The following is a 17,084-nucleotide window of genomic DNA, read 5'->3' as shown; positions in this document are numbered from 1 at the left end:
ATGGGAGGCTTGTTCTTTTTTCTTAATTTGGTGCGCAACAAAATTTGAATGTTTGCAATAAAGATGTTTTTTAATTAAAAATTAAATATCATTTAAAAATAAAAATAGGACCTCCCCGGTGGCACAGTGGGTTGAACGCCACGCTGTGAAGCTGTCTGCAGCCTCCGCAGCACCGTTCGATTCCCGGCTGGCCAGGGAGATACCCACATGGCATGGCAGACCTCTCCTGTCGCACCCGCTGCTCCCCTCAGCAGTGTTTTTGGTCCATCCTCCTGTTCTGCTCCCCACTCTGTCTCTGGTGAATTCTCTCACCCAACTGTGCCTCTGGCCTGCACTCCAGTTCTTGTATAAATAAAATAAATCTTAAAAAAAAAACTTACATAAAAATAACACGAAGCACCAGTGATATGGTCAGAGACAAGCCCAACCAGAGGGATGTGGGTCCTGTATAAGGCAGAACTTCTGGTTGGATGGGAGGAGGGGAGCATCCTGGAGGGAGGGACTGGCCCAGGATCTGCCTCCCCTTGGAGTCCTGGTTCAGGTCAGGCTTTCAGACTCCCCAAGGGAACAAATTCTCTTGTCCCTGAGATCCAACGGATTTGGTACCCACACTCCCTGAGCCCCTGGTAGCTGAGAGAGGGGTTGGGGCTCTCCCCAGGACCTGCTCGCCTCTCCTCCCAAGCCGTCCCCAGGACCTGCTCACCTCTCCTCCCAGAGAGTGTTTTCTTGTTCTGTAAACAAATGCTCAGAAAATCACACAAAAAGCAAGCCAGAATTCCTCATGAAAGTCAACATGCTGTGAGCCTTTACCAGGTGCTCAGCCTGGCCATACATTCTATACCTGTGGGCGCCAGTTTGTCTGGGTTCCAATCTTGACCCTATACTCACCAACAATAGTGCCTGGAACAAGTCACTTGACCCTTTGAGCCTCAGTTTCCCCATCTATAAAGCAGAGAGTAAAAGCAGCACCTGCCTATGGGGCCTCCCTGGTGGCGCAAGGGGTTAAGTCTCAGCACTATGAAGCTAAGACCAGCCACTGTGGCATGAGGTCCATCCCCAGCCAGGGAGCTACCCACATGGTGCAGCAGACCTCTCCTGTCTCACCTGCTGCTCCTCTCAGCTGTGTATTTCAGTCAGTCTGCCTGTTCTGTTCCCCACTCTGTCCCTGGTGAATCCTCTCACCCCCACACACACCTCTGGCCAACACCCTAGTTCTTGTAAGCATAAATAAATAAGTCGTTAAAAAAAAGTAGTACCTGCCTACTGTCCAGGATTATTAAAAGATATAGTCGTATATTAACTGTTACTATTTGTCAGCGGGTATCAGACACCAGCTCTGCCAAAACCCTTGACTCCTCTGAGCCTCCATTTCCTCATCAGTGAAGCGGGGAGAGTCTTAGCTCCCCAGGAGGCTGTCGTGAGTTCGTTAATGCAAGTCAAGCTCAGAGCTGGCACAGCTGACTCAGCATGCTGGCTGTTCTGATTTCCAACCTCTTTACAGGATGCTATTATCAACCCCACCTTTTGCAAGTGACTCACTTAAGCACCAGTATTTGCACCAAGAGTTCCTGCACAGGGGACCCTATTCCCATGTAAAAGGAATTATGCGGGCCCCAGGCTGAGGCCAGCCCCAACTGCCAGGGCAGGTCTTTCTCTTCCACCAGGTAGGAAGGCTCCATCCTGTGAGTCCTTTGCGTCTTTGGTCCCATCAGGAGTCTCCTCCCAGCTGGGCCAATGGGCAGGACCCCGGCACACAGTAGGCTGACTCTGGGAGCCCCGCCTACCCTCCTTCCGCCCTTCCACACCCCTCCATGGGGGCGGGACAGATTAATACTAACAAAGCTGCCTCCGGCCCCTCCCACACAGAGCAGCCGGGAACTGGACCAGCAGGTAAGCCCCAGAGCCGGGCGGCTCAGGCCTGTGAGGGCACAGCTGCAGGTACCAGGGGCCACGGGCTGCTGGAAGGGAGCACTGGACGTTGGAGGGGTACTTGTTGGCGACAGCAGGTGGCCTTTCCCCTAGTTTCAGGCTGTGGATCAGGAGGCCACCGAGATAGGAGAGAAGAAGGGCCTCCTCCTCCGCCGGCCGGCTCGACGGGTTGGACTTGGGACACCCTGAGCCAAATGGGTGTACTCCAGACCCCTCCTGTCCAGGCCATAAGACTGGGTCTCCTCTGTCCTCTGCCCACAGGCATTTCTATGCCATTGGGATGTGGGGGCAGCCTCTCCTACCAGGTAGAGGCTAGAACCTCACTAGCTCCATGGCTGGGAGTTGGGATGGGCGCTAAGGCGAAGGGAACCCAGCCAGGGTCAGCCCTGTGGGAAGCCTGAAGCACTTCCAGGGAGAGAGGAGCACTTGTGGGAGAGAGGAGGAGGAGAGCTCAGCCCCCCCGCAGGCTGGCCTGGCTTCCATTATCTCCCTGCTTCTTCCCTGGCAGTTCAACAAGCCTCTGTACCTTTGGAGAAACAGAGGTCCCGAGAGGGTAAGCTGTTGGCCTGAGGACACACAGCCTGTGAGCACAGGCCTGGATTACCAGCGCGTGGGCAAGCACCACCTCTTCTCTGGGCCTCAGTTTCCCCACATCGGCACCACGGGAATGCCGAGTTGAGATGCGGCAGGAGAAGTGAAGGTCTCTTGAGCCACGTGGGTGTGAGGGCTGGGGCTGGGGCTGGGCCGTGGGCTCTCAGCACAGCCAGCTGCTCCTGTGTCTCCATCTCCTCGCCTCCTCCTCCTCCTCTTCCTCAGCTCCTCTGTTGGCCCTTCTCTCTGTGTCTCTCACTCTAGGTTTTTTTATTTTTGACCCTCGCAGTCCCCCTTCCTGGTGTGTGGACTCAAAGCCATGCGGCGCCAGCTGTCCAGCTGGAGGACACCCCCACCTCTCTGACCTAACTAGGGTGAGAGCAGCCCCTACCCCAGGTGGCGCCTGCAGGGCCCACACAGACGCTGGGCCAAGCTCTCCAGGAGGCTGAGACCTGGGACAGCATAACTCAGACCCTTGTCCAGGAGCAGGGTGTGGCTGGGGCCCAGGCTGCCAGCTGGCTCTGCCCGGGGCCACCCGCGCCACTCAACTGAAACAGCTGAGCAGGCTGGGTCAGGCGGCCCAGCCCTTGCAAGCCAGATGGCCACATGGACACTGGGAGAGAGGACAAGGACCTGCTCGCATGGACATTGTGCCAGCTTTTAAAAGATAGACACGATTAAGCGTGACGGAGCCGGTGCAAGGGCCCAGCCGAGCCCGCAGGACACAGAGCTGGGGGAGGAGGCCGTTGGGCCCCAGGGGCCAGGGAAGCACAGGGCCTTCTTTGCCAGGCAGAGGAGGACCCTAGCGAGGGCACACTGACCTGGGCAAGCCACCCCCACTTCCTTCACTCCCTTGGGCCCAGGATAAGCTTTGGATGAAAGAATGTAGGGAGAGACATCTTTGCCTGGAGCTAATCTTCTGGCTTCTCTGGCACTGTCCCACCTCTTTGGGCGCCTCAGTCTTAAGTTCCTGGTCTCTCACAATTGCAGAAGGGGCCCCCAGAAGCAGAGATGTTTTTGAGACTTTCTCAGATTGCCTCGGGCCTGCACACCATTTCTCCCCTTCCCAGTTCAAGTATTGAGGAGGCAGAGGGTAAGTGAAAAGAAATCCTGTTCCAACTTGGGCCCTGCAGCCTCTTTGCTACCCCCTCACCCCAGAACCTTGCCCAGCCCAGGCTGGTCAAGAGGGCCGAGACCACAGTCGGACATGCCTGGGTTCAAATCTTAGCTCCCAGATGACCAGAGGTGTGACTTTGGGTAAATCACTTTCCCTCTCTGAACCTCAGTTTTCTCCTCTCTAAAAATGGAGCCAATTGTAATGTCTACTTCAGGGTTGCTGCACAGATTTGATGGATAATGATGTAAAGCACTTAGCACACGACCCAGCAAGATAAACAGCCAATGGCAGCTACTGATGTAGTTGTTCATGTTGTTATTACTATTGTCTTCCATTGGTTGGATTACTACCCAGATTCCTAGAGGGCTAATAGATTTTATTCCTGCTTCCACCCTGGCCCCATGTTATTCTCATAACAGCTGGCAAGGTTCAGTTAAATACTAAATTAGAGCTATTCCAACCTCTGTTAGGCAATGGTGATTTGGGTTCACAGAAAACACCCACACTTTTGCCTGCAGGGGTCTATGTGACTTGTGTGTCTCCCCGCTACCTGCACTGCTGCAGCCACACTGGCCTCCTGGTTATTCGTCCAACATCAGGCTCTGTTTCTGGGACACAGCTGGTGAGGCCTTACCCCAGGGCCTTTGCACTTGCTGTTCCCTTTGGGCCCCTCTTTACCCATACAAGGCTCACTCCCACAATCCCTTCATGTCCTGATGATCAGCCCATTTATGATTGCAGCCACCCTCCTGAGGTCCTGTTCCTCCCAGCTCTGCATCCTGCACAGCCCTTATCCCTGCTGGCTTGCTCTATCCTTTTGTTTTACATTTTACTTAGTGATTGCTTCCCACACTTTCCGGAGAGCCGAGATTGTTGCCCAGTGCACAGCAAGTACCTGATAAATATTGGTTAAATGAAAGAACAAGTACAGGAAGATCATTATAGAAAAAGTAGAAAGTAGAGATAGCCTTTTTAAAAATATTCCTCCCAACACAATGAGCATTAGTTACTCTGAGCCACTCCTTAGGTCTCTGGAACAGCCAGGCCTCTGTCCATGCAGCTCCCTCCGCCTCAGACATCCCCCCCTCCTTGTCACTGATGGCATTCCTTGCGCACCCTTCAGGTTCAGGGCCATGTGGCTGGCTGGCTGGGGGCGGGCCAGGGCAGGGTAACCATAATGGAGTACCATAGCACCTTTGTGACTGATTTCCAGAAAAGGAAACAGACTCACAGAACCAAATTATTTCCTTCAAATGACAGCCTTGGAGACACCTGGATCAGAACTCAGACAATTCTGCTCTGTGGTTTGTGGGGATTTAGGCTTTTGATGCAGGGGACCCACTGCATATAAATGACAAGTCGGTTTGCCCTGTACACCCCCATGTACCACTCAAACCCACTGTTCTAGTCACACTACCAGTTTCACTCCTGCCCCAGGACCTTTGCACAAGTATCTCCTCTGCCTATATGTTCTTTGGGTATTTTTATTGTTTCCATTTTTAAAATATTTAATACAGCTGGAGCTGATTTGGGTGAGGGCAGAGAAGAGGGGAGGTAAGAGGTAAGAGAGAAATACAGCTTTATTTGTTTTTCCCAATGACTATCCAATAGCAAGTCTTATTCCTAACTCATTCTATGCAGGGAAACTGCAGATTAGTAAATGTGTAACTTGCCAGCTTATTGAACTCTCTCATTAGCTTACCAGCTTTTCAGATGATAAAGGTAACCATCTTCTGCAAATTCACTTCCTCCCTTTAATTATTTACTTATTCCTCTCTATTAGCCATGTCATTTATCTCCGGCTCTATATTCTTGTTTATTTTTATACCACTGTCTGCTGTCAAGGGCTAGAAGAGTGAGTGAACATCCCACTATTGCTGACCTTCTGTTCATTTCTCTTGGCATGTCTGAGGCTTTTGAGGAATGTTATTCAGGATATAGAGATTCACTATTATGGTCCATTGTGAATTTCAGTCTTTATCAAAACAAATCTGGCTCTCAATTTATATTTTTGTTATCAAATTCCACATTGAGAGCATTTTGTTTTTCTCTTTTCCTCTGTCCTTCCTTCCACGCCTCTCTCTCCCTTTCTTCTTTCCTGCCTTCCTTTTTTTTTTAAAAGATTTATTTATTTATGCATACAAGAGCTGGGGTACAGGCCAGAGATGTGGGGAGTGAGAGGATTCACCAGAGACAGAGTGGGAAACAGAATTGGCAGATTGACTGAAATACACTGCTGAGGGGAGCAGCGGGTGAATCAGGAGAGGTCTGCTGCGCCATGTGGGTTGCTCCCTGGCCGGGGGTCAAACAGGTTCTGCAGAGGCTGCGGATAGCTTCATAGTGCTGTGTCTTAACCCCTTGCTCCACCAGGGAGGCCCCTCCTTCCTTCCTTTCTTTCCAATTTCTCTGTAAGCCTCTGCCCCAAGTTTGCTCCTAACCTTTTAGTGCCCTATAAACTGTGACTAAGCAACTGATTTGGTTTGATTTTGGCTTTTGATCACATCCCAATTGGGGTCAAGACCCTTGTTGCTGAGTTAGGACATTAGCAGTAAAGAAGATAAATGCATACATTCATTTTAGGTTACTATAATCAGTCAGTATACATCCTTGAACACATCTCTGTACATTTACCCAATATTTTGCAGTATGTAAGACTGACATTAACAGAAGATTATTACATGTAAACAACAGCATTAAACAATATAGTTCAGAAGCAGTCAGGGCGGGACTTGTATGGTGGTTCTGTGCCACATATTTTGAGATCTAGCCTCCACACCACTCCTCATAGAGCAAAATGGCTGCTGGGGTTCTGGCCATCACATCTGAGTTCCAAGAAGCAGGATAGGGGAAAAGCAGAAGAGGACATTCTCTTATCTTCAAGGAGACTTCTCAAAGTCCCTCACAACTTCACTGACCTGCAGTTGATAGGATGGTCACCCACCGTGGGGCTAGGGAATGTGGTCTGTTAGCTTGGTAGACATCTGGTCTCTGTAACAACTGAGGAGGAAGGAAAGAGTGGCTGATGGGAAATAGCCAGTCACCTGTGCCTGCTCTCATTTCTGGTGGAGGTGAGCAGCCATTGCCCTTTCTGGGTCATTTTGGACCATTCTGTGGGAAACCAGGAAGCTACATTGGAGCTCCTGGCCTTTGAAGAAGGTCCTCTCCTTCCTGCATTCCACTGACCCCCACCCCCAATAAAGAAATGCCTATTTGGCAGCCCTGAGTTATCTGCCTTGGCCAAAGTGGAGTGGGGAGGGGGCCCTGCCTCCTCATCCCCACCCCTGTCTCCCTCTCTGAGCACCCACTCTCCACCCCCAGCTCCACCGCTGCCTTGATCACTAGCTGTGCCTGGCCTGCAGCCCACACCTCTCTTCCTTATACTTCCCTCTGGGGCAGCCACTGTGGCAGTGATTGCTCTGTTGTCTCCCTCACAGCACTGGCATAAGTAGCTACTGAATTATCCATTGCTGATAGATGAGGAGGAAGTGATGCCATGAGGAATTATTTATAGTGTGGTATCCAGAAGTGATCAGGGCACACTTATGTCTTCAAATACAAGTGGTATGTTTGCTGAAAGAGCGGTTGTGGCACGTAACATTCACTGAGCACGTATTATGTCAGCCACTGTTCTAACACTTGCACATTCACAGTCACAATGATCCTGGTGTTGGCACTGGGGGCCTCCTTCCATTTTGCAGGAGAAAAATCAGTTGTCAGAAGTTAAGCCATTTGCTCAGGGTGGAAGCCAGAATTTAAGCCCAGGCATCGGCCTCAGATGCACAGCAGGAGGAAGCAATGCGGTGGCTGGAGCCATTGCCCGGAGGCCCAAGACTGCACTGCAGCCCCCACTTTGCCCCCAACTAGGAAGGAGCCCTGAGCAGCCGCATCTCCCTCTCAAAAATAAGAGCTGGGCTCCATCAAGGCTCACACTGCCCACTGGCCCAGCGGGACCCAGGCAGGTAACCTGAGTTAAAGTGAACCAAGGGAGGGTGTTGCTGTGAGGCCTTGCAGGCTTGCTGTGGCCAGGTCTTCCCAAAACTCCTGAGAAGCCAGAAAGCCTGAGTTCACGTGCCACCTCCTGTCTTTTGGCCTTCGGTAACCGTGTACAACATGCATCAAACCAAAATAACATGCCTGTTGCCCTGCGCAGCCAGTGGGCGACCAATTTATAAATCCTCAGCTAGGTCATCCCACACGCCAGCACTGTGCCTTCAGAATGGATTCCAAAGCAGCGCTGCCCTCCAGAAGCCTCAGTCTTCCCAGTACCTAGTTCCCTGCACACATCTGCACCACCTTAAACAAAGGGCCCATGGGGCCCAGGTGAGGACACCTGCGAAGGGCCAGGCAGCCCACAGAGGTTTCCTGGGGTGGGGTCCTGTGGAAAGCTGGGGTGTACAGGGAGGAATAGGGACAGACGCCAGGCTCAGAGCACAGCACAAAGTCCAGAGCAGCAAGGCGCCCCACGGACCCTGGAGTAGTTCCTCTCCCTTGGGTCCCAGAGCTGGGCCAGGGTGGTGACTTGGCTGTTGTACTCCCACACACCGGCACAAAGCAGGAGCTGAGTTATCCCTGGGGGACAGGCAGCTTCTGGTGAGAAAGCAGTCCTGGTGAGAAAGCTGCAGTCCTCCAGCCAGCAGCTGGAGGAGCGGGTTGGACTGCATTCTGTTGCAGGAAGCCAAGGTGACAGGGAGCCGGCATGAATCAGGTTTCCTCCACTGAGGAAGGAGGCAAGAGGAAGGGCGTCAGGCCTTGACAGTTGACTCTGTGTGGGGAAGCCTGGAGAGATGCTGCCCTGTGTCCTGGTGAGGCTGGTGAGTTTCCTGTAAGGCACAGCCACAAGAATGTGCCTACATGTGCCAGCAGAGAGACTAGGCGTTCAGCACTGCAGGTGAGAGCTGAGCAAACGAGGAGTCAGGGGTCACCTTGGGGTTGGGAGTAGGGAGCAAGGGCTGCAGTGGACACATTCCAAATCCTACTCCCAGCCTCAGGCGAGCCCCGCCCCTCCAGACCCCACCTCATCTCCCATCTGTAAAAGGAGGTAGTTGGCCCAATTGATATTTGTCTCCAAAATGATGCAGATGGCGCCAGTGATTCAGGTGATAGCTTATGGGGGATTTGTTTTTCCTTTTTTAATGTAAATAACCATTGTTCATCTTCATGTGAATTGGAAAAAAGTAACTATGTTACCAAATAATAGTTGGGCCTTAGTGGGTGCCTACTGTGTGCCAGGCTTGTATTTGAGATGACATAAACTCATTAACATATTTGCATCTCATTACTAACCATGAAGTCCATATTATCATTGTCCTCTATTTGAAGCACCAAGAGGCAGAGTCACTTGCCCAAGGTCACCCAGTTAGTAAATGGCAGAGCTGGGTTCAAGCCCAGGCAACTGACTCCAGCCTTACTCCCAACCTCCAATAGCTTTGCTTAGACTGAGGGTAGATGGGAAATCCAACAACAGTGCAGGGGCTATGACAGATGATTGAGAAGGTGGCAAACGGATGACAGAATGGCTCCAAGAACTAGAGTTAGGAAGTATCCAAGAACCTGTCCAGTTTGGGATTTCTGTAATTTCAGAAGAAAAAAGATTGAAATTTAGTTCAGGTAATCATATTTTTATAACAGGTAGTATGTTGGCGTGGTTCACAAATCTAAGCTATATGAAAAGGAAAGGACCTTAAGCATTCCTGTGTGTCCTCAAGGGGCTGTCACAAGTACAAGCAAAGAGAACATGTTCTCTGCCCTCTTCCCTGTGGCCAATCGGCGGCATATTGTCTATCAAGACTGTTGGATCAATGTAGCCTGTCCCTATCAGTCAGCGAGTCCTCCACAATCCTCATTCCTTTAAACAGGTGTGTGATATTCTGACAGGTGCTGTAAATATCACTTTTATTAGTCCCTCCTCTGGATCTTTTCCCATATTTTGCTGTTACCAACAAAGCCACAAGAATAATAACCTGTACATTAAGTCATTCTGTCCAGGACAGATACCCTGTGGCTTTGGGGCAATCTCATGATGAGAAAAGATACTTTGCAATCACTGTCCATCAGTTTCCCATGATGAATGAGAGTGATGCCCTCATATTTTTAAGGCCTTTGTACATTTTTTTCCTCCAAACTGTGCATATCCTTTGCCTACTTCTCTATTGGGATGTTTTGTTCTTAATTTCTAAAAACTCTTTGTATATTAGGAAGATGAACTTTCTATGATTTATATTGCAAATATTTCCCTAAGTTTATCATTTATCTATTGATCTTGGTTTTTTTTCCTTCATTTACTTGCTTGCTTTTGTGTTTTAATATTTTTTGCAGGTGAATCAATCACTTCTTTTGTGATCTCTGAATTTACATACAAATCATGGCTAGGAAAGATTTTCCCACTCTAAAGGTTGGCTATAAAGGCATTTTACATGTTAGTAAAAAGTCACCTTGTTCATGGAGAGGGGAATGATAAGAGAAAACCCTGGGTCCAAAAGCACAGTCTTTTGCTAGATGGTGAACTTGATATTGCTCACCCGGTATTTTTTTCTCCATCGGTCCCACTGCAGGCTGATCTGGGGAGGTGGGAGCCTCTAGCCCAGGGCAGACTTCACCATGGCCCTCCTGATACACCTGCTGGTCTGCACCTTCGGGATGGGCTCCTGGGTGGCCATCAACGGGCTCTGGGTGGAGCTGCCCCTGCTGGTGACGGAACTGCCCGAGGGCTGGTACCTGCCCTCCTACCTTACTGTGGTCATCCAGCTGGCCAACATTGGCCCCCTCCTGGTCACCCTGCTCCATCATTTCCAACCAGGCTGCCTATCTGAGGTGCCGATCATCTTCGCCGTGCTGGGTGTGGGCATCATCGCCTGTGCCCTCTTCGCCTTCCTTTGGAACGTCACCTCATGGGTGCTAGGAAATCAGCACAGTATCGTCTTCTTGGTCCTCACCTTCTTCCTGGCCCTGGTGGACTGTACCTCCTCCGTCACCTTCCTGCCCTTCATGAGCCGGCTGTCCAACCACTACCTCATCACCTTCTTTGTGGGAGAAGGGCTCAGCGGCCTCCTGCCCGCCCTGGTGGCACTGGCCCAGGGCTCAGGTCTCACCACCTGTGTCAATGTCACTGAGCCATCAAACAGCACCTCAAGCCCTGAAGCCACCAGGAAGACCAACACCTTGCAGGTACCCGGTGTTACCCAGGGCCAAGTGTCCTGTGGCTGGTCAGAGCAAGGGCAAGCTTCATCTGTGTCTGGTCACAGTGAGAGCACACAGAGGGCCATATTCCTGGTGTTGGGAGACCTGGCTGCACTTTAGATTACCTGCAGGGGTTATTAAGACACACCGATGGGCCCCACACATCCAGGCCAATTAAATAAACTCTCCAAGGCAGGGCTTCCCTGAAATCCTGGGGGTCAGATGTGTTTGGAAATGCAGTTTTAGGATGAGGCACGTAGCAGTCTGGACTCACCCCTGGGGTGCATCGATCCAGCACTGGACCCCATGGCTACAGCCAGCCAGCACTCACACCCGCTGGGCAGACTGGGGCTAAAGACAGCCTCCCGTCCATTCAAGTCTTGAAAAGGTCCTGAGTCATGAAAACATTCTGACTTTTTGGAGGTCAGAATTGCAGGTCAGAGATTGTGAGCTCGTATTTATTCAAAATTCCCCAGGTGATGCTAAGCCGCTGCCAGGGTTGAGTCCCACAGTCTTCCAGTACTGCTCCAGTTCCTCCCGTTATTGAGACAGCAGACATTTCTCCACTGGAAACTGAACAGTTGACACTGGTCTGGTGTCATCAAAACCACAGAGGTACAGCAATGACTGCAAACCAGTGACTCGTACCATGGCCTTGCGAGTCTTTTTTTGCTTGGTTTTTTTTGAAGCATTTAGACTCATTGATGATATTTCAGTTTTGTAATTTCACATAGATAAATCTAAATATATGGCATCTCTTGAAAAGAGAACTGGTCACATATCACCAGAGTGAGGCTGGCTGCTCTCCTCCGAACATATTTGCGGCTGCAGGCCTGGAGGGCAGGGGCTAGCTTCTGAGTCAGGAAAAAAAAACAAAAACCAAAAAACAGGTGCTCCTGTGACCTGCAGGTAAGACGAACTGTGCTGACACCTCCATTCCCTCTAAACTGGGGGACAACCCACCTGGACCCTGAGGCACACATGAGCTGACACAGCCCAAATGCTGGTGCCCAGTGAGCAATTAGCCTCATTACCGTAGTCGTTAAGTGTATGTTATACATCACTTATTATTAAGAAACACATAATTTCTACTTGCGTTGTATTACTGTTGTTAGGTGTCCGGACATCACCCCGGGATCTGACTGCGCTGCCCCTTTCTGTCTTTCCCCAGGGAGTGAACAACACTTTCGAGCCTGCCCTCTTGGGGACGCTGCCCGCCATGGAAAGCCGCTACCTCCCTGCCAACTTCTCGCCCACCGTCTTCTTCCTGCTGCTCGCGGCCATGATGGTCTGCTGCCTCCTCGCCTTCTTTTTCCTCCAACGCCAACCCAGACACTGGGAAACCTCCATAGAGGACCTGCTCACCTCCCAGGTCACCCTCCACTCCATCCGGCCACGGGCAGAGAGCGACCTGGGGCTCCCCACCATGGCCAACAGCAGCGAGGGCCTGGGGCGCCTAGCAGAGAAGACATCCCCCCACCACCCAGCCCACCTCACCTTCATCTATGGCCTGGTGGCCTTCGTGAATGCGCTCACCAACGGCGTGCTGCCCTCTGTGCAGACCTACTCCTGCCTGTCCTATGGGCCTGTGGCCTACCACCTGTCCGCCACCCTCAGCTCCATGACCAGCCCTCTTGTCTGCTTCCTCTCCATGTTCCTACCTAACAGGTCCGCCCCACTGTCTGGCCCTGGGGAACTCTGTTTGGGGGTACACTTCATTCCAGAACCCAGAATTCTCAGGTTGTAGTGGTTAAGGATATGGTTTCTGGGGCTCAGTTGTCTGAGTTCAAAACCTGACTCGCCATGCACTCACTGTGTGATACGGAACAAGTCACTCCACCTCTCTGTGCCTCAGGGGTATTAAGCTGGAAAATGGAGCTATGGTTCTAGGATTGCTGGGAGCTTATTTTGTAAAGCTCACAGCTTAAGGGGTAGAATTAGGATCTGAACAAGTCCATGCAGCACAAGAGGCCATCTGGTTCTCTTTCTGGGACTCTGGGCCCTGACGTAGTGCCCAGGGTGACTCAGCCAGTCTTCCCTCAGGAGCCTCACTGACCTGCTTGAACCAAGTAGCTGGGAAGTTCCACAGGCATCTAACCTCTAGCCTGGGAGAGGGTGACCATTTTACATGGAGGTGGAGGAGTTGGTGAGGGAAGGGTAGAAGCCAGGTTTCTTACTCCCCACTCATTTCCATCACTGTCCCCTAGGTCTCTGACATTCCTGAGTGTCCTCACAGTACTCGGGACCGGCTTTGGGGCCTACAACATGGCCATGGCGGTGATGAGCCCCTGCCCTCTCTTGCAGGGACACTGGGGCGGAGAAGTCCTCATTGTAAGTATCTGCTGTACCTCTGATGCCCAACCTAGCCCAGACCCAGGGAGACCAGGGTATAGTTTTTTCCTATCGACCAAAGTCTTTGTTGTTGCTTCCTGGGGAAGCCCCGGGGTAGGGAGGGGGCAAGGGAGAAGCTGTTTTTCACTGGGGAGTGAGATGGTGGGTCAGTCTCTCCCCTGACCTCGATGCCAGTCAGCTCGCCATATGCATGTCACAGATGCCCTTGGCTTTATCATAGGGACAGAAAATTCAGCGGGCTCACCTTTAGTGCTGGGGAGGTCAAATGTCACACACCCTCTTAGCCCCTGATTCCCTTAGCCCCTGTTAAGTCACACCACAAGCCCCATTTGCTCCTGGGATTCGTCCCACAAGCCCCCCTTCACTCTGCATCTCTCGGGCCCCATCCCCGCAGGTGGCCTCCTGGGTGCTGTTCACTGGGTGTATGAGCTACGTCAAGGTGATGCTGGGCATGATCCTGCGCGACCGGAGCCGTAGCGCCCTCTTGTGGTGCGGGGCGGCGGTGCAGCTGGGCTCCTTGCTAGGAGCGCTGCTCATGTTCCCGCTGGTCAACGTGTTGAGGCTCTTCTCCTCGGCTGACTTCTGCAACCTGCAGTGCTCTGCCTAAGCCAACTGCAGGGGTGGGGTCCGTTAGAGGACCCTGCCCTCGCCCCCCTTACCAAATCCTGGAAGCTGGGACCGAAGAAGCAAGGCCTGGGCTCAACGTGCTGGGAATCTGGAGACTGAGCCTGAGTACTTGAACCTTCAACACAAACGCCCCTCAGCAACAGTGGGGAATGTACCGCTTCCCCCGCAGGGGACCTGCAAATGCAAAGCAAAGCCCACGATGCCTGCACTCCTACCATTTCAGATCGCCCCTCTTTCGACTCTTGAGAAGGAACTGACTGGCAGCGTCCAGCAGAGGCAGGCCCCGTGTGTCAGAGGGGAGTGTGAGCTCACCCCTGCAAGAAGTGGTGTGACCTTGGGAAAGTCACCTGATTTCTCTGGGTCTCAGTTTCCTCCTCTATAACATGGGGATTAAAATAAATAGTGCCTACCTCCTACGCTTGGCACAGTGGTGAAAGGGAGAGGCACCCAGAGGTAACCAGTAAGGGTCATTTCCTAACCTGACAGCCAACAAAAATAACAAGAGTGACGATGATCAACACAACCTGGAAGTGAGAGGGGCTGGAAGACGCCCCGCCTCTGTGCCCTTCTCGCTACCCTCAGGGAGGAGCTGCTGGAAGACAGGGGGCTAAGGGTGGAACCTCAGTGCCATCATGGAGGCCGCTGTGCCCACACCCGTTCCTCACATCCCACTTGACCCCAAGACCTGTTCCTTGGAGAGTGCGTGAACTCCTGGGAGGCAGAGAGAAATGACTGCTGGTTCTGGAAGTGAGTCCATCCCCTCACCCCACCCCCCCCCCCCCCCCCCCACACACACACACACACACACACACACACACGAGCTGGGAGTACAGGACATTTGGGGCCCCTGGAAGCAGCTCCCCCAACTAGAGGGAAGAGCAGTGGGGGTTGGGAGAGCACATCAGCTACCTGATTGTGGTTTTGTTTTGCTTTCCGGTTTGCTTTTTTTTTTTTTTTTAAATAAAGATATTCCTGTATTATCAATATACAAGTCCGTGCCCCCCCCTCCCGCTTTTCAAAAGTCCTTGACTTTAGGAAATACCTTCACTAGTGCCTCTTTTCACTAACAGAAAGAAATACAAAGAGGGCTTTTCCCTTTTAGATAAAAGGTGAAAGGTGAAATTAGCATTCAGTCTTTGTTTAGGAGCAACCTTTATGGAGGTGACCCACAGCCCAGAGCAGCCAGAGTAGTCCCACCAGCGCCCTCCCTGGAGGCAGCACTTTCCACAGGCTAGTGTTGCCCATAGCAGTCCTGCTTTTACTATATGTTAGTGTGACTTGTTAGGTCTTAGGTGTTATCTGGTATGACTTGTTAATTTGGGGATTCCATATAAATTAATTTTAGCTAATTATAAATACATCAATTTTTCCATATTAATTAATGATAACTGTTTTTCCACTTTACATCATTTCTGCCTGAAAGATTTCATAGGAACACTCCACTTTGGGATAGCAAGGAAAACCTGTAATCAGTTTTCAGTTGGTTCCAGTCAAGGCTAAGCTCAGAAATGAACAGAATCAAATATGCTCAGAGAATGTCTAGTCCTGGAATTTCTTCTCTTTAGTGGTTTGTTTTGTGTGCTTGCCACCATCCTTTCTTTTAAATTTATTTTGAATAGATGATATAGTCACATTTAAAAATCAAAAAAGATAAAATTTCATTTCTCCCCTCTCTGCCCAGTTCCTCTTAATACACTCCAGCACTTATATTAGTTCATTTACTCTTCTAGAGATTATGCAAATGTAAACAAATAAAATGTGGAGTAGTAGTGTTATAGGACAGCAGTAAAAAAGTAGTAAACTACCATTTACCTTGCACTTTCAAGACTGAAAATGGAAAGTGTGATCTCCTTTGTCACGATTACATAGTATTCCACCATGAAGCGCCCAATACTCTGTGGAAATGTTATAGGACAGCCCCGATATTGAACGGGTTGCCTGGCTGTGGGTCCTCACCGCGCACTTAAAAGGGACTTATTATCCACAAAGCCTGTATGGAATTAGCTTTAGGACATCCTTTCCCCCTAACAGAAATGCATTTGAAGGTGTTAGAGGCAAAATTAAAAACAATATCCTACCAACCTGGAAAACCTCTCCACAAAAGCAGAAGAGGAAGAAAATAACTTTTATTGAACGAACATTAAACCAGATGGGAGTGGCAAGTCACAGACAATCCACTGAAGAGTTTGCCAAGGCAGAGAGGAGCCCTGCCCTTTGATATAGTCCAGCAGATCCAGCCTATCACATTCATGTTCTCAGTGATAATCAGTTCTCAACTAAGACTAGACAACACCATTTCTCAGAGGTCACCCTGAATTCACCTAGTTGTTGGAGTGGCTATCCGTGTTAGCTCCCTGTCCTTATCCACAGGGAAAATATACTCGTATCTTAATGAGAGGAAGTTATTTTGCACCTTGGAGTCAAACACTGAAGGAGCCTTCCTAACATTCCAGAGAAGCTGGCTGCCCTGATATTTACATTACAAAGAGATAGCTCCCCATCCTGGAGAGACGCATTCCTGGGTAGTCACACTGGCAAAAGGCCTACTCAGTTCTGTTTAAAGACTGAAAATTTTCATGCATCTGAAAGGAGCAGAGAAAGAATTTTCCAGTTTTAAAATAAATGCTTTAAGGAAAAGGAGGAGGAGGATGTCTTTTTTCTCTTGTTGCACTAGGAAGAATTCTTTTATATAAATTCTAAGAAGGAGCTCTCCATGCTCAGATACTCTGACAAGGACTAGGGGAGAGGGTGAGTGACTCGGGACTTGGGAAGCCACCCTCTGTGGCCTTTGCTTTCACCCACTAAAGTCTTTGACAGTCACGGCCTGTCTGCTGTTGACAGCATTTGAGTTACTGCGCATGTCAGCTCAGTCTCCTCTGGACAATGGGATGATAAAAGCAGCCCCCTCCCTGGACTGTTGTGAGGATTAATTGAGCTAATCGGTGACATACCTGCCAACAGTAATGGCTCAAGAAATGTCATGAAAAACCTGCCACTTTGGGAAACTATCCAGCACATACCCTGGACACCCCCCACCCTCCTGAGCTCAAATCTAGTTGCGAGGGAGCCTGACGGTATTTCTATGGCCCAACCGAGTAAGCTCCCTGAGTGAGAGCAGGCCGGGGGTTAGCCTGGGGTTGGCAGCAGGTGGTTCCTGGAGTTCCTGAAGGATAGCCTCCCCAGGCTGCTGCCCCCAAGGAATCAAAGCAAGAAGGGCTGCTCTGGGTTAAATCTGGCCACCCAAACTCCTGAGGCAGATACATTCCCTCCATCATTTCTTGCACTCATGTAC

At 50.7% G+C, this 17,084-nt stretch overlaps 2 protein-coding genes across 11 annotated transcripts in view; one reads left to right on the top strand and one right to left on the bottom strand.

The window, feature by feature from the left end:
- Nucleotides 1–17,084, bottom strand: part of FAM110A (family with sequence similarity 110 member A) — a 120,229-nt gene that overhangs the window by 36,898 nt on the left and 66,247 nt on the right. The window lies entirely within an intron of this gene.
- On the top strand, nt 1,847–14,562 carry SLC52A3 (solute carrier family 52 member 3). Of its 6 annotated transcripts, none has more exons than XM_037497568.2 (6): nt 1,847–1,890; nt 2,438–2,482; nt 10,189–10,801; nt 11,985–12,481; nt 13,021–13,144; nt 13,560–14,562. In XM_037497568.2, the coding sequence occupies exons 3-6, from the start codon at nt 10,235–10,237 to the stop codon at nt 13,770–13,772; spliced, it is 1,401 nt and encodes a 466-aa protein (XP_037353465.1). In that variant the 5' UTR covers nt 1,847–1,890; nt 2,438–2,482; nt 10,189–10,234; the 3' UTR covers nt 13,773–14,562. The 6 variants fall into 6 exon arrangements, with proteins under 6 accessions (XP_037353465.1, XP_054553252.1, XP_037353459.1 ...); XM_054697277.1 differs by having other exon boundaries at nt 2,438–2,629; XM_037497584.2 differs by lacking the exon at nt 2,438–2,482 and adding an exon at nt 3,511–3,613 and having other exon boundaries at nt 1,876–1,890.

The sequence above is a fragment of the Talpa occidentalis genome, unplaced genomic scaffold (genome assembly GCF_014898055.3).
Source record: "Talpa occidentalis isolate TD23 unplaced genomic scaffold, MPIMG_talOcc4v2.1 talOcc4.10, whole genome shotgun sequence".
In the NCBI taxonomy this organism is placed as follows: Eukaryota; Metazoa; Chordata; class Mammalia; order Eulipotyphla; family Talpidae; genus Talpa; species Talpa occidentalis.
The sequence above is the reverse complement of the archived record's forward strand: the minus strand, read 5'-3'. Positions and strand labels throughout refer to the sequence as shown.

Excerpts from the sequence above, each read along its gene's own strand:
- SLC52A3 (XM_037497568.2), top strand. The coding sequence starts at position 10,235 with ATGGCCCTCCTGATACACCTGCTGGTCTGCACCTTCGGGATGGGCTCC. Across the intron at positions 10,802-11,984 it reads GGAAGACCAACACCTTGCAG|GGAGTGAACAACACTTTCGA; the intron begins GTACCCGGTGTT and ends GTCTTTCCCCAG. Across the intron at positions 12,482-13,020 it reads TCCATGTTCCTACCTAACAG|GTCTCTGACATTCCTGAGTG; the intron begins GTCCGCCCCACT and ends ACTGTCCCCTAG.